The 24,988-nt window shown below is 43.2% G+C and overlaps 1 protein-coding gene across 1 annotated transcript in view; it reads left to right on the forward strand.

Moving 5' to 3' along the window:
* The window catches only part of SELENOI (selenoprotein I), a 281,155-nt gene extending 274,800 nt beyond the window's left edge, over positions 1-6,355 (forward strand). Inside the window, exon 10 of the mRNA XM_078649982.1 lies at positions 2,534-6,355. Coding sequence (XP_078506108.1) covers positions 2,534-2,647 — 114 coding nt within the window. The 3' untranslated portion in view covers positions 2,648-6,355. The remainder of the gene's footprint in view (positions 1-2,533) is intronic.
* The last annotated feature ends 18,633 nt before the right edge of the window (positions 6,356-24,988 follow it).

The raw sequence follows: 24,988 nt of genomic DNA on the forward strand, positions 1-24,988 counted from the left end.
GTTATTTACCCAGTAAGCATCTGTTCTAGGCATGTAGAGCTGTAGATTCACATGCCCCCACCCACCTCCCCGGGCACCTGTAGTTGTTGCAGTTCTCATTCACGTTATCTACGCATGGACATCTCTTTACTATGCTCACTTACTCCATTCTCACCCTCTTGCGGGAAAACAATATAACAATGGAGTTGATGCCCAAGTGCACTAGCACATTACCTCGTTACTGGAAAGATTTCTTCGAAGAAAAACTTGAAAACATTCAGACCCAACACTAGCTGGCAGTAGTATGCAAATCATGTGAATTTACAGTTCTACTTGCCAAGAACAGTTGCTTACTTGGTAAGTAACATTATCCTTCCGTGCTTTAGGTGAAATCCTGTTGAGAGGGGTTGTGAGGGAAAGGCATCAGTGTTTTAGGTAAGTTAGTGAAGAGGGTCTGTGTTCAAGATAAAATGCCTGATGTGAGTGTGTGCATACCAAACATCCTGTAACCAAAAAAATAGATGTTTTCTTTTTTTTAGCTTTTAAAATAAAGAAAAATTCAACAAGCTCAATAATTACCCGTGATCACATAATATGACCCTCTTATTCATGATGTAATCACAGAGAGATTCCATCATGTGACACTGACCAGATTTAGAAGAAGTTACATTATGACTGTGATGTGAAATGACATGATGAGAGATAAATACTATAATATACACAAGTTATTCTTAGCTCAGTGGCTTGCATTAACCTCGCTCTTCAATATCTGTTCAGTGAAGTAAGCAGCCTGTTTTGGTACATGAAGTACCCATTTGAAACTGTTAGGTGTTTTTCTCAAGGTTGTCTTTATGGGTTAGGTGCATTTTCCTAACACCACCCATATTCTGAATACTTGATGGGACTATGGAAATAGCGGGAGTGACCTATACAAAGGCATAAGAATAAATACAGGACATCCCTCTAGAGCACACACATAGCTACAATTTACATGGCTTGAGAATACCGGAAAATGTGAGTACTTCCATATTGTGATAGAAAATCACGCTAATTTTACCATTTGCACTATACTTAAAAATATACAAATGTGTTTTAGTGAACACGCTTGCAACTCCTGCTGCACACTGCCTTCAAATGTGCATGGTGGAGGGCAGCTCCTGGGCCCAGTATCTGTTCAGGATGAACACTCAACTCCCAATGGATGGCAAAAAAATACTGCACACGGCCAGGGGTGTAGCGCAGTCAATAATATTAGAGGGGTGCGAGTGAGATTTTCCAACTAGCAAACAGCTGTACTCCACTAAATGGTACACAGGGTTCGCTGGGATCATGGGGCTTGATAATGGGTATGATTAGGGGCAGCTGTTTAAAGCTATATTGAAAAGAAAGGACATTCTTTGTAGCATTAATCTATATGAAGAGGCATTTGAAAAGTGGAGTATATTATGTCCTACACTGAATTTTTCAGGTCACAGACATCATGGAGAGAGGAGAGACCGATACTGGTCCCAGGAGCTGCCCTCCACCATGCACTTTTGAAGGCAGTGCGGAGCAGGAGTTGGCCACTCTATTAAGGGATGGGCATAGATTCAGCGAGCACAGAAAACAAAGCGGTTAATGCCCCCTGTTATAGTGTATAGTTCACAGTCCACACCAGACCTCATGCCCTCACCATGTTCTGCTCTAGGCAGACCGCTTTTTTTAAAGATATGTATGTCATCTGCTAAGGGGTGCACTGAGCATTTCAAGCTTTGCTCACGAGCTGGAGAGAGGTACATTTACCAAATATCGTCATTTCTTTCTCAAAGACAGAAGAGCGAGCTTTTGACCTGCACTGGTGGAGGCTATTACTTCAACCATTACCCTCCCCAACTGCATTTCCAAACTGAGGATGGAAATTATTTGTACCTTCCGTCTTGCCCAAGGGTGAGGTTCACTACGTTTACACCACTCCGCTTGGCTTGCAAATGGTCTCTAGGACAGAGTAGCCTCAAAACCCGTAGCGGCCCCCTCAGGCGCTCCTTGAGCCACAGCAAAGCAGGTTTACCTGGCATGCCGTCTAGTAGCCTCAAAATACTGCAGGAGAATGGGAAGCAGGGTAACGTAGATCTGTTCTGATCATCTAGTCTTCATTTTGAACAAAGGGCTTTAGTAGCTGTAAGCTAACCTCTCTGTAGTCTACCCACTTTAGGCATAAGATGGGATGGCACACTGTTCCCCCTCATTAAACTATGGGGCTATTTTTAAAACTGGACATTCCCTTGCTCGACAAGATGGGAGGATAGAAGGATGGGGACAAAGACTCCCCTTGTCTGGGCAAGGCATGATATTTGGTTTTAGAAATAAACCGGACCCTTGAGCAAAGCGTGGGGCTGGGGCTACACACTGCCACCATGGTTGGGCAAGGATAGGATAGTAGTTGTGTGTGAACATACAGCTCATTTTGTGCATGTACTAGTTTATTCTTAAATCTGACCAAAGTATATAGAAGTTGACTTTTTGTCTTGTGACAAGTTGTCTTTACTTAAGACTCTCCTGCTTTATATATTTTCAGGTGAACCAGTTAAGTAAGCATTTCAAGATTCTACCCTTCTCGCTCAAGAAACCAAGCACAGATTGACTAGAGGAGGAGGAAAAAATCGGCCTAAAGACTTCAGAAGAAGTGTAAAAGAAGATGCCTGTAAATATTTCCGCCATCACCACATATGCCAGATACTCCCTTAACAGTCATTAGTCTACAGTGCACACAATACTTCTCCACTGGAACACAGGACTTAAAAGGATGAAAAATTGTTGGCGAAATTAGTTGATGCGAGCAACTTCAAAGGATACATTACTACTGTATGTACGAGACCAACTGAATGTCCTCTTGAAGATTACTTTTGGGCATTTTTCCTTAGTGTAGTTATTTTTCTTTTATACATGAAGCAAGTTTGGGAACAAAGCGCATTGTTCAGCCTGCAGAATAGTTGTGTTTCATGTGCCAGTTACGTCACCACCAGCAGCATAAACTGGAATTATATATAATATAACAGAAGCCAAAGGAAGAATATAAATTCATGAAATATTAGAGGATTTCCAAAGCACAAGTATGGCTTTCAGTTGCCTTGTCCATCTGTACTTTTTCTTCACCTTCCTTTTGTACTGCTGAGAGGAAACCATCTCCCAGCCATCAAACACCCTTAAAGTACTTCTGAAGTATTTGATGGTTTTAAAAACGTAGTCATTTATTATGGTCTTGAGGTATTGTGTTTTTGAGCTGTTGTTTACTTGAAAACTACAGCAGTTTCTAATACGAAATGTTATCATTTTTGAGGAAAAGGAAATTTACATTTATAAGACTTATATGGCTTCCCTTCAATCAAGTTCTAAGACCGAGCCAATCGCTTTGACATTAATGAAAGACTTACCTTTTCCATTTAGAAACGGTGGTCACTCTCTGTTTGCGATGTATGAGCTAGGTACATGTCTCAACTGGCTCATTGGTTGATACTTCCTGGTGTTGCTTCATTTGAAAGTAAGGGGTGGTTTCCCAAAACTCACATTTTAATCATTCTCGATAGATTGAAAAGAGAAACATACTTGATTTCTGTTAGTCATCAGAGTTGATTGCATTTTCTGAGATATAGAAAAACCTTTTTACTTATAAACAAAAAACACTTTGTTGGCTGGCTGGGCTTCAGAACATATTGTTCCTTTTCCTACTCAGTGGTTCTCCTATTCAAAATGGGATTCATTGCACTGCTCTGTAGCAGCTGAATGCTCTGTAAAAATACAGAGGTTTTCTTAAAACAATCTTCTTAGCTCACACTTATCTCTTGCACGCACGTGCTATTTCACAGCAGGAGTATTCTATCCTCCCATGCTACATCGATGAAGTGTTATCAGTGTCTTCAAGAGTGCCACGGGTAAACCCAAATGTGCTTTCCATAGCCAGTTACCCAGTCGACTTTTTTTTTAAATTACCACTGTAGAAGGTATATTCTAGAGCAACTAATTTCCTCTGTAATTTGCTCCTCACTAATGAAAGCAAAATAGGAGAATGCTCATATTGTGCTTTTTGAGGAAACCGGTACGTGGATTACCAATAATTGTATAGTACGGTTACTGTTCACCTTCTATGCGATACTTCTGAATATTAAGGTTTTGATTTCCAATTATTAAAGCAAAAGTTGAATATGTGACACAAGCACCTCAACCATTTGGCATCTAAAGAGACAACCATTTAAAGATTTTGTTTTGGGGGATTTGTTTAAATCAGTTTGTGCGTCTCAGCTCTGCGTTTCAGGCTGACTGATTATGAAAACACACCTACATACCAGATCTAAAATATGTAATTATATTTGAATTACCCACTGAGTTCTCAACACAGATCTGTTTTTATGACTATTGTCCATGTTTCCAGGTATTCCAATTCAAGTTCTTTAAAAAAAAAAAAAGCTCTTCACGAAGCATGGATCACTCCATTACTTTGTTAAGCTTGTGATCTGTTAATGAATGTTTGAAAAACACAGTTTAGATATGTCACATGTTCTCAAATATTTGCTCTTACTCACGCAGATGGCATCAACCATAATTTCTCCTAAATGGCAGAAAATACCAGTTATGCACAATTTCTCTCTCAGTTGTCAGTCATATTTGCTTTTGTCAGTGCACACTAGAGTCTTAAGCCAAGTTATCTAAGCTGCTGTAATAAGACGTTTTGCAGTTTTTTAAATTTCATGTTAGTTCTGTTAAAAGGTTGGTAGCTGTGGTGGTGGTGGTGCAAATCTTTTGCCGATTTTTTTCTTTCTTCAGTTTTATTTTTGTATTTTCCCCGAGCTTGAATGAAGAGTGTATCTAAACCCTTTTAAGTTTGGACAGGGTACACTTGGAGGTAACAAGCACGGTTCTGAAATGTATTTTACGTATAATTTAACATGCAGACCACTAATATTTTTGTCAAATACTTGCTAGTTTGAAACAGTGTTCCCTCGTCTGGTGTGGACCTGTCAGTCGTATTAGACATGCAAGAGGACAGTATGTACTATTTAAATTGATATTTGTTGTATTTTTGGGGAATTGTAATCATTGGTATTCAAGTTTGTCAGGTATGCAATCCATAAGCCAGTTTTCAAAATAACTGTAAATATTATTTTATTTTTAAATGGAACTTGGTCCAAACGGCGCAATGCAAGTTATCAAACTAATTTTCTAAATGATCTGTATTTAGCTGCAAATGGCGGAAATTGTATTTCTTTTCTAACATTTTATTGTCTCAGTTGAGATTCAGAAGCAAGTGATTACATTTGCATCTTTTAAATGGTGTTTCATTACACCTACATAAAATCACATTTAAATATTGAGGGTCTTCCTGCTTTGCATAGTTATGTGGCTGGTTTTGTTCGTGGATCTAAATTGTCTGTCTGCAAATTGTGAAGGGTCTGATTAGAAAGTTATTTATCACCTGCTTGTTAACATATAACAGGCATCCTTTAGTTTGTTCAAGCTGCCCCATTCCAGGAGCCTTCTGTGATACTTGATGCATTACCTAATGTAATGTGAAATACCTGCTGGACTCTGGATAAGTCATTCTCACTTTGAACTATGTGAAGACAAAGTATCAACTGTAAAAAAACAAACAAAAAAAATGGTGTGATCATTTGTGTAATCGAATATACGTAGGAGACCATTAATTTATTTGTTTTTCTTTCATCTGTACAGAGAGCAGCACACATAAATTATATTCTGATTATTGGGCTGTCTTCTATTTTATACATTACTATCATTTATCTGTTCTGTACAATTCAATGTACTTATCTTTTGGAAATGGAATCATACATGGAAAAAGCCTTTTGCTGTTTCAGAAACTGGTGCCTTAGCCTGTTTGCACCAAAGCAAACAAATATAACACAAGCTAAGAATATGATTCCTTTGTTTTTAATGACAGTAGAGATTCTGTAGAAATATGCTAGGCATAATAACATAGCAAGATTGAGGGGAGATGTGTCCATTTCAAGGTTTCAGTGGCAGAGAAGATCCGGAAAATCTAATATTAAGGACAAACTATCATTAATATTTTGATTTATTTAATTGTATTCATAAATACTTCGTCATTAAACAAAGATCAATAGCTTTATATGGTTTTGCAAATGATCTTTTTTATTACAGTAATACCGTACTTGGTGTAAAGTAGACACTAGTATTTAGAGCATTGATTTTGAAAACCACTCATGTATAGTTTCCTTTTTGGAAGTGCTCTTCCTGGTCAACATAGTCCATGTTGAGAATAATATTCTGATGCTGTTCTTTTTAGATTGTCCATAATTTAAAGGAAAGATGAATGTTATCCCTGAAATAGTTTAAATGTGTAATTAAAAATGTATTTCAAAATGTTGATATAATAGGGTTGCATTTTCTTCAGAAAGATTTCAGAAGCCATGGACATAGTAGCTATTTACAAATCAAATGATTAATCGACGAGTCTGTGCTGTTTCCAAGGTTCATTGTTCCCAAAGGGGTAATTGGCTAGCTTCGGTCAACATCTCTACACTCCACCACAGGCTCTTCCTTGAAATGTATTAACATTACATCAGCACAGTCCATGGCCGAACCCACAATTATTTTTAAATAGGTACATCTCTCATTTCTTACATTAATTTCATTAAAAAAAAAAAAAAGATTTTCTGAAGGCATGTTTATACCTAATGGAAATGGAATTGCAATGCATGTTTCATGCGGTGGTAGCCTTTGGCTGAAAGTCACATTTTCCACCTTGAAAATGAAAAACAATCCTTGCATGGCAAGCTTTGTACTCGTTTGTGTTGAAAATTAGGAGTGATCAAAATGTCCTTTTTTCCACTTGCGCTATGTGGATTCCTAAAAGGTAGGGATTCGAGAGAAATGCCTGCAAAACAAGTATTTCTCATTCTGGGCATTGAGGAATGCAAGGTTCAAGGATTACTCGTACCACACATCACTGTCGGGGACCAGCCTGCCTTCTTTACGTAATGAAAATCTTTTTATGTTACCTGTAATAGCTGGCCCTTGACTGAGCTCTTGAAAAGAACTTCCTCAGCAGGCGAGCTAGAGTGTGCTGCCAAGACAACCCTACAGGCAGACCCTGTACACAGACTTCCTGTTGCTGGGGAAGTTGGTCAGAAGTTCTCTGTGAGCATCTGGGCAATGTAATTACCTTAATGCAGTAAGCTTTAAGGTAAATACATTACCTATCCCCTCATGGTGCTTCAAAAAACAACTGCGCTGTCCGCTCAGGTTGTTGCAGCCAATTCCATTCCACAGGCAGAAAAAAGGGAAAAATTCCTGTTTCACTTTCGCTGTGGGAATTTCTTCCACCACTGTTGTAAATGTCTGTAGGGTCTGTAGTGTTTTGAAAAGAGTAGGGCACTGTTTAGGAGTATTGCCGCCAACATTTTTTTTTCCATTATTGTTAAGCTGAAAAGTAGATTTGTTCTGTACCACAGCAAAAAATAGTTATGAACCTACATTCGTTGGGCAGATGTTAATTAGCTTGATTTCCCACTTTAAGGAAAAGACGCTTAAGATGGAATTTGATTACAGTGAGTCTCGGCTCTTCCGTTTCTTCACCCTATAGAGTACATAGCTAGTCAATGTTAAGATTCCAGGATATCCTTGGGCTACAATGGTTCATGAAATGCTCTGGAAAATTACAATTCTCATTTAAAAAATGTGTATTGTTCTTCAGTAAAATAAAAAAAAAAGTGGAACTATTACCTGATAGAAGTCTTAATTACCGTATTCATTGAAATATTATATTGTGTAAGCTAGAACCCTTTTCTATTCAATATCCCTTTGTCTACGTGGGCCTGCTCTGTGTTTGTACTCATCAGGGAACAATAATATTGTTAGTGGTGTGCACCTTTTATGCTTGCACAATGTACTGTTCCTATGAAGCTGATCACCTGGTTTCTACACAGTTGTTGCAATTAATACTGTATAGATGATTACTTTGTGTTGTGTTTGAGACAGCCTAAGCCTAAATGTATTTGTGATAGACTTTCCTTATGAGATGAATGTTTGCTGCTCAGGGTGGTTACCATTGTTAACTCGGTCTATAGTCTGATAAGGTTCATGATGTTATGTAATGTTAATGAGATTTTTAGAGCGCTCTGTTACCCTGAGGTGTCCTGGCGCTATCTTCAACTCTCAGATGCCTACCATGTCCATTATTAAAGGGGTATATTAGCACTATACCAAAAGAGGATGAGGGTGAATCATTCCACATGTGCATAAAAGTGTACTGTGACCCCAACGCACTGCTTATACTAAAACACTCAAAATATAATGAAAGCACATGCCTGAAATGTTACTCTGTGCATCGATGTGCCTGCTACAGATAACTGTGCAATCTGTGGTTCAGAATTGAGAATTCCCAGTGATGATCAGTCATCATTGATTCACGTTAATAATGTTATATATCTGCGCTTTCAATCTTCAGTGAGTTGGAGCTGTGAGAAAAGTGTATCTTCATAAATATTGTGCAGTTGAGCTCCCCTTTCATTTATGAAAATGACTTGACATTTTGTAGATTATTCATGATGATTGCACTGACTGGCTGACAAATGATTCAGAAGGTAATTAATCTAAATGTCTGTATGACACAAAGCGCATTGTGTGTGCTTTCATATACCTTCACCAACTTTTCTTCAGGAAAAGATTTGCAACTATATTCTGAGGTGTGTGTCGGCACTGCAAAAGATGTTTGTAGCAGTACAGTACATTAATGTGGAAGTGCATTTGCTTTTGTAAGGTAAACTATGATAGTAAAATAATGTCTACTTCCTTTTATTTTTTAAGGTCAACTTTTTCATGACATCGCCACATTCTTTTTCTTTTGTAAAACCATATTTTAGTATGAAACTGGTTCACAAACTTCAGTCTTTACAACAGCTTATAGCAGTTTGTTCCAGTCTAATGGGACATTATGGTGTAGATGGCAGTTTCTAAATGTGTGACATGAGTATGAATAATCATTTGCATTGAGCAAGAAACATGATCTGTGCTCATATAAAACTTACATTTTCCACTTAGTTTATGCACATTGTTGCTGGAGCTAAATGCTGGCAGGTGAAGTTTTAATTTTATTAAAACACTCGGGCATTCTAAAATCCTTGAGCCTCTATTTGCCTGGCATTGGAACTTATGTTAGTAAATGAGATGCTCTTCAGGCTTTATTTGGGTCGTTGCAGACCACCATATGTCTTTACTTAAAAACTAAACTCCCCATTGATGATGGTCATGCTCTGGCTGAAGAGAAATCCAATGGAGTGACAACACTGCAATGTTTTACACCGCATTTAAGTTTTCCATGGAAAATTATGTCCCAGCACAACTATTATATCACTTAATGTATGTTTCAATTGTTTACATTTGACATATTATTTAATGCTGACCTAGACAGTCACTTCTAATCCATCATTTACTACATTTAATACAGTAAGTATTGTCCATTAAACATATATTAACTCATAATAAATGACATAGCACTTTTTATAGGCAGCAGAAAATAATCAAATGGAGTATGTGCCAGTATTTACTTATTTTGCTGTTTTTTATTTTTAAATCTTTTTTCCTTTAACAGCTAACTTGAAAGGATGGTAATCCAGTAAAAATGTTGGTTCACTTCACCCTTAAGAGGTCAGGTTGTTCCCCGCGGTGTATGTAAAAAGAGCCAAGGGGTCTTACAAAAAAGATTTTGTGATATCCTTCTATTCAGTGGGCTCATCATAGCACTCTGTGTAAAATGATTACAAGTTACAAATATGTAGGTCTTGGCTAAGTACCTTCATTAATGCCAACCCTGTACTCTGCATAAAACCTACAGCGAAAACACTCACCCATCATATCTTTAAAAAAAAAACAATGTGCTTCTGTGCATTCATTCAGACTGAATTGTTAAAAAATAGACCACATTAAACAAGTAAGAAAAGGGAGCCACTGGGTTGATGCATAGGCAGAGATTCAGGGGAAAGTGACTACATTTATCTAGAAAATAAATCAAACTGCCTGAAACAATTTCTTTACCTTGGCGGACTATCTCGCCATATAATGGGGATGCTTACCTCATCATCCACGAAGTCCTAATGAGTATGCATATCTAGACACCAGGGCTATGAATAATCCGATATCGGACATGATTTCATAATATCAAAACATATATAGTTGATTTTTTATACGTATTGTCCTATAAAAGATACCTATATATGTACACATCAGCCTGCATAAATGTGACTAAAATTCATAAAAGGAAAAAGTGCCCCAATATATCAAAAGAATACCTAATTCGTACGCGATTTAATGTGCCCCTGATCCCCATACATTCATTCAAACCGTACTCTACAATCACACCAGCAAACAACCACTGAACAAGACAAAGGGAACAAAACTACTATTGACGACAAGGTGTACTAATGAGATAACATATATACACAAGATAGCAGCTCAATATCTTTCAAAATACAATTCCTGTACATAGGTATGTTTTTTCAAAAATTCAATTTTTTTTCTTGAGCTTATATGACATTTACAACAGTGTTGTTAGTGCGTCTTGTTAGTTGGACCTACGCTGACGCGTGTTTTGGTGAAAGACTGGCAGATATGGTCACACCTTCAGGGCGTTTAGAGGATCAAAACTTGGGGCAACAGAGAGGGGGCTATATATCCACTGGCTTCTCTGGTTCCTAGCGTTAGATGAAATCAGATAGAAACACTTTCACAGATGGAGAAAAAAAGAGGGGCCGGACAAGCAGATTCGTCTCACTATTAATGCAAATATCCTCAAGCTTGTCATCAAACGCATACTTGAAAGAGACAGCGTGATGAGGTGAGAATGGCACAACTATGCATCAGGTACAGGGCGATGTAAACCTTGTATACTGGACTCTTCAGCGAATACTGACGAAATGTTCATTCTTTCATTCTGGTGCAACTTATCTAAATCAAGTCGGAGTCTACACGCCAGAGAATTGATGGATGCCTAGTTGTGCCATTCTCTTACCTCATCACGCTGTCTCTTTCGAGTACGCGTTTGTTGACATACTTCAGGATTTTTGCATTCATAGTGAGGCGAATCTGCTTGTCCGGACCCTTTTTTTTTCTCCATCTGTGAAAGTGTTCCTACCTGATTTTATCGAATGCCAGGAACCAGAGACACCAGTGGATGTTTAGCCCCCTCTCTATTGCCCCAAGTTTTGATCCTCGAAGTGCCCTGAGAAGGTGTGACCATATCCGCTGGTCTTTCACCGAAACACGCGTCTGCGCAGGTCCAACGAACAAGACGTGATGACAGCAATGTTCTAAATGTCATAAGAGCTAAAGGAAAAAAATTAATTATTGGATATTTTATTCAGATGTTAATATCAACTAGCAGATTTTGAACCAGATATCCTTTCTTTTGCCAGTGATGGAAACACGTCTCTCAGCTGCACTAAAAAAAGCTCTTTCGTGACTTGTGTGGTATAATGTGCATCTAAAAATGTTGTCCCTTGTTTCCCAGGTGATTACATAATCCCAGAGATATTAGAATCCATAACCTTCCGGACAAATAACCTTTTCTGAGATATGCAATGTAGGCCGCTTATTCGCCTGAACATATGTGCTAGCACTTCATGCCCTTGCAGTAAGCAGATGCCAAATTTGATCATGTAGTACTCTGAATCAATACTGTTTTGCCTAGCTCTAAAATGCTCCTCTTCCCAAATGTCTTCTGCATGGTGGTTAGGTGAAAAACAGTCTTATTTATAATGTTTAGGATATGAATTGTAGTTATGACACTCTCAATCCAGTAGTCCTTCATCCAGCACTAACACCAACCCTATGCCATCCTCAAATCTGCTGCTGCAACAATCAGCAGATTAAGTGTTTAACTTGGAGGTGATGTGTAAAAATGATATAGTTCTAGTATGAAGTGGACATAAGACCGGCTTACAATGTAAATTAAGCAGATCTGAGGTTCTAAATCTGGTTCAGGAGAAAGGAGAAAACCCTGTAAACATCAAGTATGTTAGCCTTCTGTACATGATTGCACAAACAAAGAATTCTCACACGGCAATAGTAAAACTGGAGAGAAATTTAGAGGAAAAAGTTTTCCTTCATAAAGAGGCCCCTTGTAATTCCGCTGAAACTTCATTTTTCATAAATGCAGTTGCAGGTATTTGTGCCGTATCACAACAGCAGATTGATTGACTATGGTTCTGATGCCGAACTGATTGATTTACTTGGGGGTGCGGTCACTGGTACAGTAGAACTTGAAATAACAAAACACATTTTAAATTATTAATGTAAATAAAGTCTTTATTACACAGACCCGTTTAGAAGAACGTTGTAGCATGCCCAAAAATTCAACTAAGTGCCTAATTTAGAGTTTAGTGGTAGTTACTTCATCACAGATTTGATATCCTGTCTGCTTTATTACAAGTGCTAAATAATCTAATGCACTTGTTATAAGACAGAGAGCATATTAGTTATGTTTGTGATGAAACAACCTATCTGCTAATCTGTAAACCAGAGCCTAGGTTTTCTTAGTCGCTTGTTTAGAGGGGAGTTGAATATCAGTTTTCTCTGTACAATCTTTTTTTCGGAGATAGCAATCTATTTTTCATCGCTGGTGCATTTCTGCCCCCTGGTGATTGGACCAAGGTACTTCTACTTATTAGTTGATTTTAAAGGTGCACGCCTTTATGCCTTTGAAACTTTATTAAAGATATTTTTTATGAATGCAAAAATCTCATAGGACCCATTTGGCATATCTGTATATCAGTTTCCTAGAGGACATTAAAATAATTGATTGTCTAATAATTTCCGAGTGATTTCTGTGACCTCCTGTTGTATTACTTTTCTAGTAGATAATGCTTCATTGCTGTTTGAACTTTATATAAGGCACTCTTAGAACTGCAATCATAGACTGTTCATACTAATAACCTTAAAAAATAAACTCAACACACATAAGATTGCTTAAAAAAAATATGTTGTTCATAGTGTTATTGTAAGAACAATAGGAGAGAGGTCACTTTCAGGAATGTATGACACCACTATTATAGAAGCCTTGGATAAAGATCATGCTAAACAGCTGGTGTCTGTAAAATGTATTTCCTGTAAATCTATATGTGGATCAGAGTGAATGTCTTAAGTATACCATTCTAGTAAACCTGCTGCTTTCACTGAAGGTAATTGAAGCCTTCTAAGTAATGTAATGTGACATGAGAAACAGACTCCTGAACATAACTTAGAAGTTGCTCTTGTTGAACACTGCATTCAGTGTTTTGTTCCATCAGACTGAACCGATGTAGCTGCAGGGAATATCCCATTTGCAATATGGGGATTGCTAAAAAGACATATTTAACTATTTCCTATGGTGGTACCATTGTACTTTGAGCAGAAGAAGTTTCAACCACCATTGTTGGTGACACTTTCTTTTTTTGTAAAGAGTACAGACAACCGTACTTGAATTTGCCAGTAGAACTAAGATTTATCCTCCACATACAATGAAGCATAATCACACAGTGAATGTGAACCAGCGTTGGCTGCTGTTTCAAAACTTTGTTGCAAAGTTGTACCGTCATAAAGCTTCTGAAGATTCCTGATGAATATAAAATATTTAGGATGGGGCATCGGTATGATGAAGCTTATTGAAATTGTTACTAGAGCCATAGGGCATATGAAGTCTGTAACTTTACCAGGAGCATTTGGTTTTGAAACCGGATAGGTGTACAAAGACAAAAATGATCCTGAAATTGTTAATACTTTTTTAGGTATTGCCAATGCTGACTGAATAAACTCTTTTAAGCCTGCTGTTTGCTGTAAATTTTTTATTTGCAATAATTTTCCTCTTTTTAGTAAACAGAGGGTAGACCGCTAGAATGCTAAGCCCTTTTTTGCTATTTGGGGTACTTCTTGCTTATGCCTTAACAATGTTTTTTTCACATAAGGCATCCACACCGTATTTGCGTCCTTTTTTCCCAAAATTCTGGGGTACCCAGTGTACGAGAATTACCCTGGGCGGGACTGAGAAAATAGCCCAAAATGTGTTAAATGTCTGGTGAAAGATGGAGGGAAAAGTGTTTGGGGGACTCTCATTCACTGGTTTGATTGGTTACTGTCACGGGTGCTGTGACCAGCCACTCAAAAGGTAGCGATTTTATCAGGACAAGTAGGGAAATTCAGAGTGGTAGAAAGCTTATGAATCCCTGTGACAAACCTCTTATCCGTCCCGGTTGGAACTTTGCAGAATGACTCTACTGCTAATTCTGAGATGTAGGTATGGCTCATTGTTCACTACGACCTCTTGCATCCTTCTGGTTTTTTTTTTGTACCATGTTGAAATACCTGGTGTCTAGTGGCCTTTCTGTCCCCCAGGGGCAGATTCTGGGCAAACGCCCCCAACCCACACCCCAAAGGGGGGGGCATAAAGACTGGTGCACCCGTTCTGGGGTGGGGTCTTGATGCAATGCCTGGCTGTCTGGTTCCTAAAATGTTCATTTAATCTAAAGACTATAGTCTGTCTTTGAAGCCTGCCCTAATATATTTTTCGGTACAAAAGGGGGTGGTGATGGACGGACCATCTGAACCAATCCAACACTCACACCCAGTCAACAGATCTGGGTTTAATCCATCACCGTTCTTTAGCCCACTCTGCCACCCCAGTTCAGACATGGCCATATGCAAATCAGTCTGACCCTGTGCCTCATGGGAACAGTCCAGCCCGAACTGCCAAGCCATGCCTTCCCTGGACCGGAAACAAGCTTCCTAGGACCTGTTTCTGGCATCACAGCCGTCTTCAGCCAGGCTTGCTTGAATCCAATACCAATCGTTAGACTGATCAGACTGATTTACATATGGCCAAGTCTGAACTGGGGTCGCAGAGTGGGCTCAAGAACGGTGATGGATTAAACCCAGATCTGTTGTCTGGGTGTGAGTGTTTGATTGGTTCAGATGCTCCGTCCATCACCACCCCCTTTTGTACCGCTAATATATTTTTCAGCAGAACTCGCTTATTGTCATATCTGTGGTCTTATGTTGTCAGAAAGTAGATCATTTTAGAAAGGTGGAACTCTGAGCAACTTAATCAACATACCCTGGTAGGTCTTCATGAGCTTTGCTCAACAATTGGTAGCTGTTGCACAAGCATCAGGCAATTCCTCATACAAATGTGTGTCAAGTTCAAGCGGCCCCAACCATTTTAAAGTCCAGACTACAGTTCAATAAAATTCTCAAATCAATTTAGAAAAATAAAGAAAATTGAATAAGCAAAAATATACCAAAACAATGAAGTCAGATGAGTGGAGCCAAAGAATTTTTGAACTTTTAAGGCAAAAGGTGCCTCAATAAAAGAAATGGCAATGTAAATATAATCAGTTTTTATTTTACTGGGACCTAGATGTGATTTCAGGCCCACCATGATGGAGTGGAGGTCGGGCAAGCTAACTAGGTATCATAGGTCAAAGTTTTGTACCTTGGGAATTACTATGTTCTCAGGACACCCCCGCGCCGCACTGCCCCCAGCTGTGTGTGTGCCCCCTCGTGTGCCCCAGCTGCTGCTCGCAGCCTCGTTTTGCCGCTCTGCCTGCCTCCCTAGCTGCCGCCTCACTGTACTGCCCCCCAGCTGTGTCTATTTAACTCTGTTAACTTGCAGTATTTTGTGCTTTTTTTCTGTAAAACTATTGTTGTAGTGTGTGCTTGTGCCCGTTGTGCCGCCTGCCCCGCTCTCCGTTCCCGCCGCCGTCCTCACGGCCACACACCCTTTTTCGTGTCCTCCCCGCTCCCGCCTCCCAGCTGCTCCTCCCTTCCACTTGTCCATAAATGGCGACCGCGCGGCGCAGGTGAGTGTGACCTGTTCTCAGGACACCCCCGCGCCGCACGGCCCCCAGCTGTGTGTGTGCCCCCTCGTGTGCCCCAGCTGCTGCTCGCAGCCTCGTTTTGCCGCTCTGCCTGCCTCCCTAGCTGCCGCCTCACTGTACTGCCCCCCAGCTGTGTCTATTTAACTCTCTGTTAACTTGCAGTATTTTGTGCTTTTTTCTGTAAAACTATTGTTGTAGTGTGTGCTTGTGCCCGTTGTGCCACCTGCCGCGTTCTCCGTTCCCGCCGCCGTCCTCGCGGCCCCGCCCCCTTTTTTGTGTCCTCCCCGCTCCCGCCTCCCAGCTGCTCCTCCCTCCCACTTAGCCATAAATGACGACCGCACGGACGCGCAGCGGGCGCGCCGATTGTGCGCCGAAGGCGTGCCAAAGGCAAGCCCGTCCGCGCCCAGCGCCAGAACCCCTGGCCCTCGAGGACCCCTGCCCACTCGACGGACCTACGACACCACCACCCTCCACACACTCAACGCCGGCCGAACCCCCGCCTGCTGCCGAGCCACCCCGAAACGCACCCACGGACCCTTCACCTGCCAAGCCTGCAAGTTCATCTGCATCCGGACCTGCACAACACCCGCCAAGCCGAGCACCCGCGGCAACCACCTCAAGTGCATCCTGCTCAACACCCGCTCCGTCCACAGACACGCCATCGAACTCTGGAACCTGCTCGACACCTCATCTCCTGACGTTGCCTTCCTCACGGAAACCTGGATGAACGCCGCCTCAGCGCCCGATATTGCCATCGCCATCCCGGACGGATACAAGATCATCCGGAGGGACCGCGTGAACCAGACTGGAGGAGGCATCGCCATCATAGACAAGAACACCATCCGCATCACGACCGACTCCAGCGACACCTTCCCTGCCGCCGAGCACCTCAACTTCCAGATACACACCGACCCAAAGACAACCCTCAGAGGAACCCTCGCCTACAGACCCCCGGGACCGCGCACACAATAAAGCGAAGACATCACAGACTTCATCAGCCCGCACGCCCTCCCCTCCGCAGACTACATCCTCCTAGGGGACCTCAACTTCCACCTGGAGAAAAACCAGGACCGCAACACCGCCGCCCTGCTGGACAACCTCGCAAACCTCTGACTCAAGCAACTGGTCAACACCTCCACTCACTACGCAGGCCACACGCTTGATCCCGTCTTCTCATCCAGCAAGCACATCACCTTCAGCCACTCTACCGGACTTCACTGGACTGACCACAGCTGCGTCCACTTCAGCTTCCGAAGAACAACGACCCACCACCACCCGCAACAGGTTCCTCACAGGAGCTGGAGCAAGATCACCGCCGACCAGCTCACCACCTCCCTCAGCCAGAACCCGCCCACAAGCACAACGGACCCCAACGAAGCAGCCCGCAACTTCACACAGTGGCTGACCGGCTGCGCAGACGACCTTGCGCCACTGAAGAACGCTCCCAGCAGACCCAGAAGTAAGAAAGCCACCTGGTTCACCGACGAACTCAAGGACTCCAAGAAGAACTGCCGCACCCTCGAGAAAGCCAGGCTCCTCAACCAAACCACAGACAACATGACCACCCTCAAACAAGCCACCCGCAAGCACCACCAGCTCATCCGCACTACCAAGAAGAAAACACTGAAGGAACGACTAGACAACAACGCCCACGACAGCAAGGAACTCTTCAGCATCATCAAGGAGTTCTTCAACCCCAGCACAGGCAACAACATCACTCCTTCTCAAGACCTCTGCGACTCTCTCGCCTCGTTCTTCCACCGCAAGATCGCCGACATCCACAACAGCTTCGGTGCACCATCCACGCACCCTACCGTCGAACCTACGCCCCCACCGCCACCCTCCGCACCTGCACCACGGTGACCACCGAAGACACAGCCCGCACGATGAACACCATCCACTCTGGATCTCCGACCGACCCCTGCCCCCACCATGTCTTCAACAAGGCCGACTCCATCATCGCACCCCAACTGTGGGACATCATCAACATCTCCTTCGACACCGCCACCTTCCCAGAGAGCTGGAAGCACGCCGAGCTCAGCGCCCTACTGAAGAAACCAACAGCAGACCCCACCGACCTCAAGAACTTTCGCCCCATCTCGCTCCTCCCTTTTCCTGCCAAAGTCATCGAGAAGACCGTCAACAGACAGCTTGCCGCCTTCCTCGATACAAACAGATCCCTTGACCCCTCGCAGTCCGGTTTCCGAGCCAACCACAGCACCGAGACCGCCCTCATCGCTGCCACCGATGACATCAGAACCCTGCTCGACAACGGGGAAACAGCGGCCCTCATCCTCCTGGATCTCTCCGCAGCGTTCGACACGGTCTGCCACCGCACACTAGTCCAACGCCTGAGCAACACAGGTGTCCAAGAGAAGGCTCTGGAATGGATCATCTCGTTCCTCGCTGGAAGAACACAGAGAGTCCGCCTCCCCCCGTTTCGATCCAAGGCCACCGAAGTCATCTGCGACGTCCCGCAAGGATCATCACTCAGCCCCACCCTCTTCAACGTCTACATGAGACCCCTGGCAGCCATCGCACGCCAACACAACCTCAACATCATCTCCTACGCCGACGACACCCAACTGATCCTCTCCCTCACCAGTGACCCCGCCAACGCTAGAACTAGCCTACACGAAGGGATGAAAGACGTCGCCGAATGGATGAAGAACAGCCGCCTGAAACTGAACTCAGACAAGACGGAAGTCCTCATCCTAGGACCATCGCCCTCCGCCTGGGACCACACCTGGTGTCCCCCGGCCCTAGGCAACGCACCCAAGCCAACAGACCACGCGAGCAACCTGGGCTTCATCCTGGACTCCTCCCTCTCGATGACCAGACAAGTCAACGCCGTCTCCTCATCATGCTTCAACACCCTACGCACGCTCCGTAAGATCTTCCGATGGATCCCGACCGAAACCAGGAAGACGGTCACCCAGGCACTCGTCACAAGCCGACTGGACTACGGAAACCCCCTCTACGCCGGAACCACAGCCAAGCTACAGAAAAGACTCCAACGCATCCAGAACGCCTCAGCCTGACTCATCCTGGACATCCCCCGACGCAGCCACATCTCCGGACACCTGAGGGACCTGCACTGGCTCCCCGTCAGCAAGAGAATCACGTTCAGACTCCTCACCCACGCACACAAGTCCCTCCACGACCTGGGCCCCAAGTACCTCAACGACCGCTTGACCTTCTACACGCCCACCTGCCAGCTACGTTCGACAAGCCTCGCCCTCGCCACCGTACCACGCATCCGAAGAGCCACCGCGGGAAGAAGATCCTTCTCCTACCTGGCGGCCAAGACATGGAACTCCCTCCCTACCCACCTCCGGCTGACCCAGGACCATCTCGCCTTCAGGAGACAACTCAAGACCTGGCTGTTCGAGCAATAGCAGACACCCCCTTCCCCCAAGTGCCTTGAGACCCTCCGGGTGAGTAGTGCGCTATACTAATGCTATGATTGATTGATTGATATCATTTTTGCTTCTCAAAGTCTTCCAGTGGGGCAAGGCTGAAGCATGCGAGGATCCCTCAGTGATGTGTTGTCATTGAGCTCCAGATGAAACTGTTCACCTTTGGGGAAGTTTTTTTTCCTCAGCACGATCCAAGGGTTTACCTTCAGCTTGGTCATATTTTTGGTTCTCAACATCCGCCAGCAGAGCAAGGACAAAAGCTGTAGTCTGGGAAGGTCAGATACCTTTACTGTGAGGTCCAGTTTTCAGAGTGACAAAAAGCCCTGATTAAGAAAAAAACTTGAGACTTCTATCCTCAGATTCCTCACCTTTTGACTATTCCCCAGGCAGACTGGGTCCTGAAACTTTTCAGTAGTACCTCTGTGCACCCAGAGGTGGTGCCATAGAGCTCCGCACTGACCACGTTCCGCTTCAGAAATGACGTGCGGGGACTATACAGGGTCCACTCCCACACCCTGGCATTAGTTTCTTTCTTTCTACACCACAAGACGCTGATCCAGAGCTCCCCATCTTCTCTCTCGTACACACTTATCATTGATACTTTCAACAACTTTTCTTCAGTGTGCAAAGGATGTCACTCCCTAAAACAGCAAGCTTTTAGCCCGCTAAGGACTATCAGAAACAAATGTCTAACAGATATCCATCACAGTGGCACTGGTGCCTGGGGTTGAGCTGTGACTTCAAGGCGTGCAGTGACTGCATCGATAAACCCCAAGGCCATCGAGGAAGACAAGGTGAAACTTAATGCCTTGAAGTACCGTTGCAAGTCACACTCCGCCTCCAAGGTTTTGATAAGTCATGCTCCCAGAGTTGCCAAAGCCGCTCTAGAGGCCGAACTTTGTCACTCTCCAAGTCCTCAGGCAAATGTAAGATGAACAAGAAATAGAAGCAAGAGTTCACTTCCTCACGGATCTTGCAATTGTCTGACCAGGCGTGGGGGTTTTACCACCTTTCTTTATCGTACTCCTGAAGTTGGGCAACTTCAGATCCAATCCTACAGCGCGTTACTGGACAACCAAGTGTCCAGGGCCTCCAGCCACTCCGCATCATATTGAAGAGTTCCACACATTTATGCTCCGACTCTTTAGATCTCTACTGACTCCCTTTGGCACACCTCTGGGCCAAGAGGAGTCGAGGGGCCTTCCACCTGGGATGCCACCGGTAGGTTCGCACTCTACATCAGCTGAATCCTTTGAGCCTGTCTTGCAGTCTGCTCTTATTTCGACCCCACTTTCGGGCATCTGGCCCTTGGACTGTCATGGCAACTTCGCAACTTGAGGAGGTGGTCCGATTGAGCTTGGACTGGCGCAGACGAGAACAAAAAACTTTTTTTTTTTTTAAAAAACATTTTATTACCTTTCACATTTCTCTCATCGTACAATATCTCTGTTGCAAATAAATCAATTGTACAAAAATGTCTGACTATGCTTGTAATTGAAGCTCAACCAACTTACTGCCTAAATATCTGAGGCACCGCTACCCCACCTTGAATTAACAAAAGGTTGGCAACACTGCATTCCCTTTTTGGACTGATTTGTATTGTGAATGTGACCCAGGTGATGAGTTCGCTCAGCCATACCAGGTTGACAATTGGTACGAAGACTTACAGAAGGCTAGTGGCCTTGATAACTCCCCCGAAAGAGGTATTTTTTTGCTCCTCCTGGACCAGCCAGAGGAGAATATGTTTCCTATGCCATGGTGATGTGTAGGGCAGCCTAAGTTCTTGAACTCCAGCTCCCCACCTTTGTGGTTAGGACAAACATTTTGCCCGGCAGACATCTTTGGAACTCCTTCTTCCTTTCAACAAAGCACTGATGGAAATCTTATTTGGGGCTTGGGCCAAACCATGGTCTGGCCCACTGGTCAGTCAACAAATTGTAAGGCATCTTCACCCTGCTCCAGGCAACCCGACTATTTTTTAGGAGCACCCCTAATGAAAAACCTAGTAGTTCAGGCTTCCAGCAGCTGCTCTAATCCAAACACATTTCCAACCACTCTAACTGATAGGAATCTAAGGGAAACATTTTTAAAAAAAGTATCTTTGGCCACCAGCTCTGTTAACGGAAACGGTTTGTTGGGACGGCACTCCCATGCCCTTTGGGATTCCGTGGCACAAGTCCTCCCTGGTGTGCCTGAAGCCCTTTGCTATGTGCCCCAGGTGATTAAATATGGTCTGGATGCGATCAAATACCTGGGAATCTGGCTTTGCAGAGACACACAGGAACACGAATATAAACTATGGCCTGACATTCACATGGTTAGAGGAAAGAGTGGCCATCTGGTCTAAGCTACCCATATCACTAGCGGGCAGGATAGCTATAGCGAAAATGATTGTTCTGCCTAAATTGATATACCTATTTGTTAACCTACACATATTGCTCAACTCCGCATTTTTCAAATGCGTCCGATCCAACATGGTGACACCAGTCTGGGCAGGTTAGCAATCCAGAATATCCTTGGAGATACATACACTTCCGCTGAAATAAGGGGCATAGCAGCACCCAATTTGACTTTATATGATTACTGCGTGCAAGCCCAATTTCTACACTATTGGCTCTATCCCTTCCTATACCAGCCCCACGTTTCAGTGGAACTGGACAGGGCCGCTCTTACTGCTTTACACACTTTACTCTTACTACGCCTACAGGAACCCGGGAAGGAAGATAGACACAGTGGAAACCATGAGATGGCGTGGGATGGATTACGTAAAAGGGCAGGTCTTTCCATGCTCTCCGCTCCACTAGAATAAACTCCGCAACTTCCCCCATTATTAGACAGCAGGGGGTCAAGCGGGCACATAAGCTCAGCATCAAACCCTTTGCAGATCTATACCCCGGAGAAGAATTTATCACTCCTCCACAAACAGATGGGGACACTCCTCCCAATTTCTCAGGATACTCTTATTTTATCAACTGTGTACCACATGTTGAGAGCTACACAACACTTTTCTGGCCCCTCCCTCCACTGTTTCTGCTCTTGAACAAGTTAACTGACCTATCCCCGCAAAAACTAATTATGCGTCTTCATAGCAACACACAACGAACTTCCCCAGTAATCGTCCCGAGGGCACTGGAAATTAGAATTGGAACCACCTATCACAGGCGAGCAGTGGTTATTCTGCTGTGGCTAATTAGAACACTTCTCCCCTAACTACAGTCTAAGATTCATTCACTTCAAGTTCCTGCATCCCATTTACCATACCCCACTGCAGCTTTATCGCATGGGTCTCATGGGTCTCATAGCAGATGCTAGCTGTTGGAAATGTCAGACACCATAAGTCACATTCCAACATTTAGCATGGCAGTGCCCGCCAATAGCGAGATTTTGGGGAAAGGTGTACAACATCTAGGATATCACATGATCGGAGCCGAAACGCGCACCGCTGGTGGGCTTGCTAGGTTATGTTAAAGATGCCCCTCCTGCAGATCACCACATTCTTGCCATGGCGCTTTTGTTGGCGAAACACACAGTGGCCATGAATTGGGGCAGACGTTACACCCCCTCAACTGACACATGGATACATGATAAACACAAGAGGAGGGACACTGCTGAAACTTTCTAACCACTCACAGATCTGGGTTTAATTGATCGTCTGTTGCTCACTATGCCACTCCAGTTTAGACCCAGCCATTATCAAATCAGTCTTGACCCTGTTCCTCATGGGAACAGTCCTGCCTGAAATGCCAGGCCAGGTCATCCCTGGACCTGAAACAAACATCCTGGGACTGGTTTTTGGGTATTCACTCATCAGCCGGGCTAGCTTGAATCTAGTGTCACAGCTAGCAAGGGACCCACATCTGGGCATACCCTTGCCCCCCCAATGATGGATACATTATATCACATTCTGCCAATAACAACTGTCCACATATCAGGAGCTAATGCATCCTAAGTCCAGACCCAAAGGTATTTGGTTTCCATTCATAGACTGGCTGCGACGGAGAGGGTCAGGTCCCTCCACTCCACCTGTAACGTCCTTAGTGCCATTCTGACCACATACGCTAACTACTCCTTATGCTGAGAATGATAACTGGCATAACAAAGCTGTATGCATTGATTGTTGTATGCTGCAGGTAAGTGCATATGTCACGGAAACCATTTTAGAATTCACTGCTGCAATCTGAGATGTTAGAAATTGAGTTTCTGTTCATATTATTCAAGTCAAAGTCAAGTCAAGTCAAATATGCTTTAATCGAGCATTCACTCATAAAAGCAAAAACTATTTTTAAAAATACAAATCAAATTAACAATCGTTTACAATGGGAAATAGATTAAAAAAGCATATTATTTACAATTCATGACTCGATTTACAATGAAATGCTAAAAAATGTAATATTAAAATTGAACTTTTTAAACATATATTTTTAAAAAAAAGTTAGATTACAATTCCCTTAAAAGAAAGCATCATGGGTCGGCATAAACAGGTGATTAAGCTAGGCAGAGAATAGTCAAGAGACTAGCAGTCTCTGCCCAGTTCAGCAGCAAAATAGTTCAGACAGAGAATAGTCAAGGGACTAGCAGTCTCTGTCTAATCGACCATGCCCACCCAAGATATTTAGCAGTTGCTATCAATATCCACATCTCGTTAGTAGTGCATAAGATACGCAAAGCAGTTAGACCACTAGTAGTCCCTAGGTTCTTACACATCGGTTTTAACCATACTCTTCTTGGATCCTTGTAAGCAGCACAAACAAACAGAAAATGGCCCTTAGTTTCTTTAGCGGAACCACAAGCAGGACAGCTAGCATTTGTACAACCTACCCATTTTACAGTCAAAGATCGTAGAGGCAAAGAACCTGATCTCAATTGAGATAGGAGTTTGCGGTCACAGGGCCTTGTTATGCAGTCCCAATAAGATTCGAATGAGGGGTACAATTTAGCCTCTAAAAATCCTACCGACATAGAACCCAAACTCGTGCTAGACCAGCCCTGAGTAGCTACCTTTTCCCAATAGATTTCTTTTAAAAGTTTTTTAGTGGGGAAGACTGACCCTACTGGATCTGACCAAAGCAGACCCAGTCCGAGATCATTTAGAGTTAGTTTCAAAGAGTTAAGCTACCTATTTTTATGAAATGTATCCGCTCTGATAATGTCTAAAAACCCCTCAGCATAATGTGACAGCTCGGGCGTGGTCCATAACCTCCTCCAATACAAGATTGGTCGAAGTCTGACCAGATCAGTTACCGATTTTCTCCCCAAGTCATACCTGAGGGGCAATAATGGAGTACTTTTCGGAAGAGCAGTTATCGAACGGAAAAACTTGTTTTCCGAAATTTGGAGGGCAGTCACCTTCTCAGAGCCCCATATCTCGGCACCATATAGTGCAGAGCCAAGAGCTTTAGCCTCATATATCTGTAAAACAGGCTTAACAAGTTTCGTCAGAGACTTCCTGTGTTCGGAACTAATGGCTCCGGCAAGTTGCCTATGTCTCAAGGAAGCTATATCTATGTGATTTCCCCAAGAATTCTTATTTGAAATATGGATGCCTAAATAGGTGAAATTATTCACCATTTCTATGGGTCGTCCACTCATGATAATTTTGGATTTAAAGCTCGGGTGTGGATTGAAGATCATTAGTTTCGTTTTTGTCACATTAACCTCCAATCCATGTTCACTGCAAAAAGATTCAAAGATACCCAATGCTCGCTGGAGGCCGCTTGGAGTTTTCGATAAAAAAAG

This window comes from Lissotriton helveticus, chromosome 6 (assembly GCF_964261635.1).
Source record: "Lissotriton helveticus chromosome 6, aLisHel1.1, whole genome shotgun sequence".
NCBI classification, from domain to species: Eukaryota; Metazoa; Chordata; class Amphibia; order Caudata; family Salamandridae; genus Lissotriton; species Lissotriton helveticus.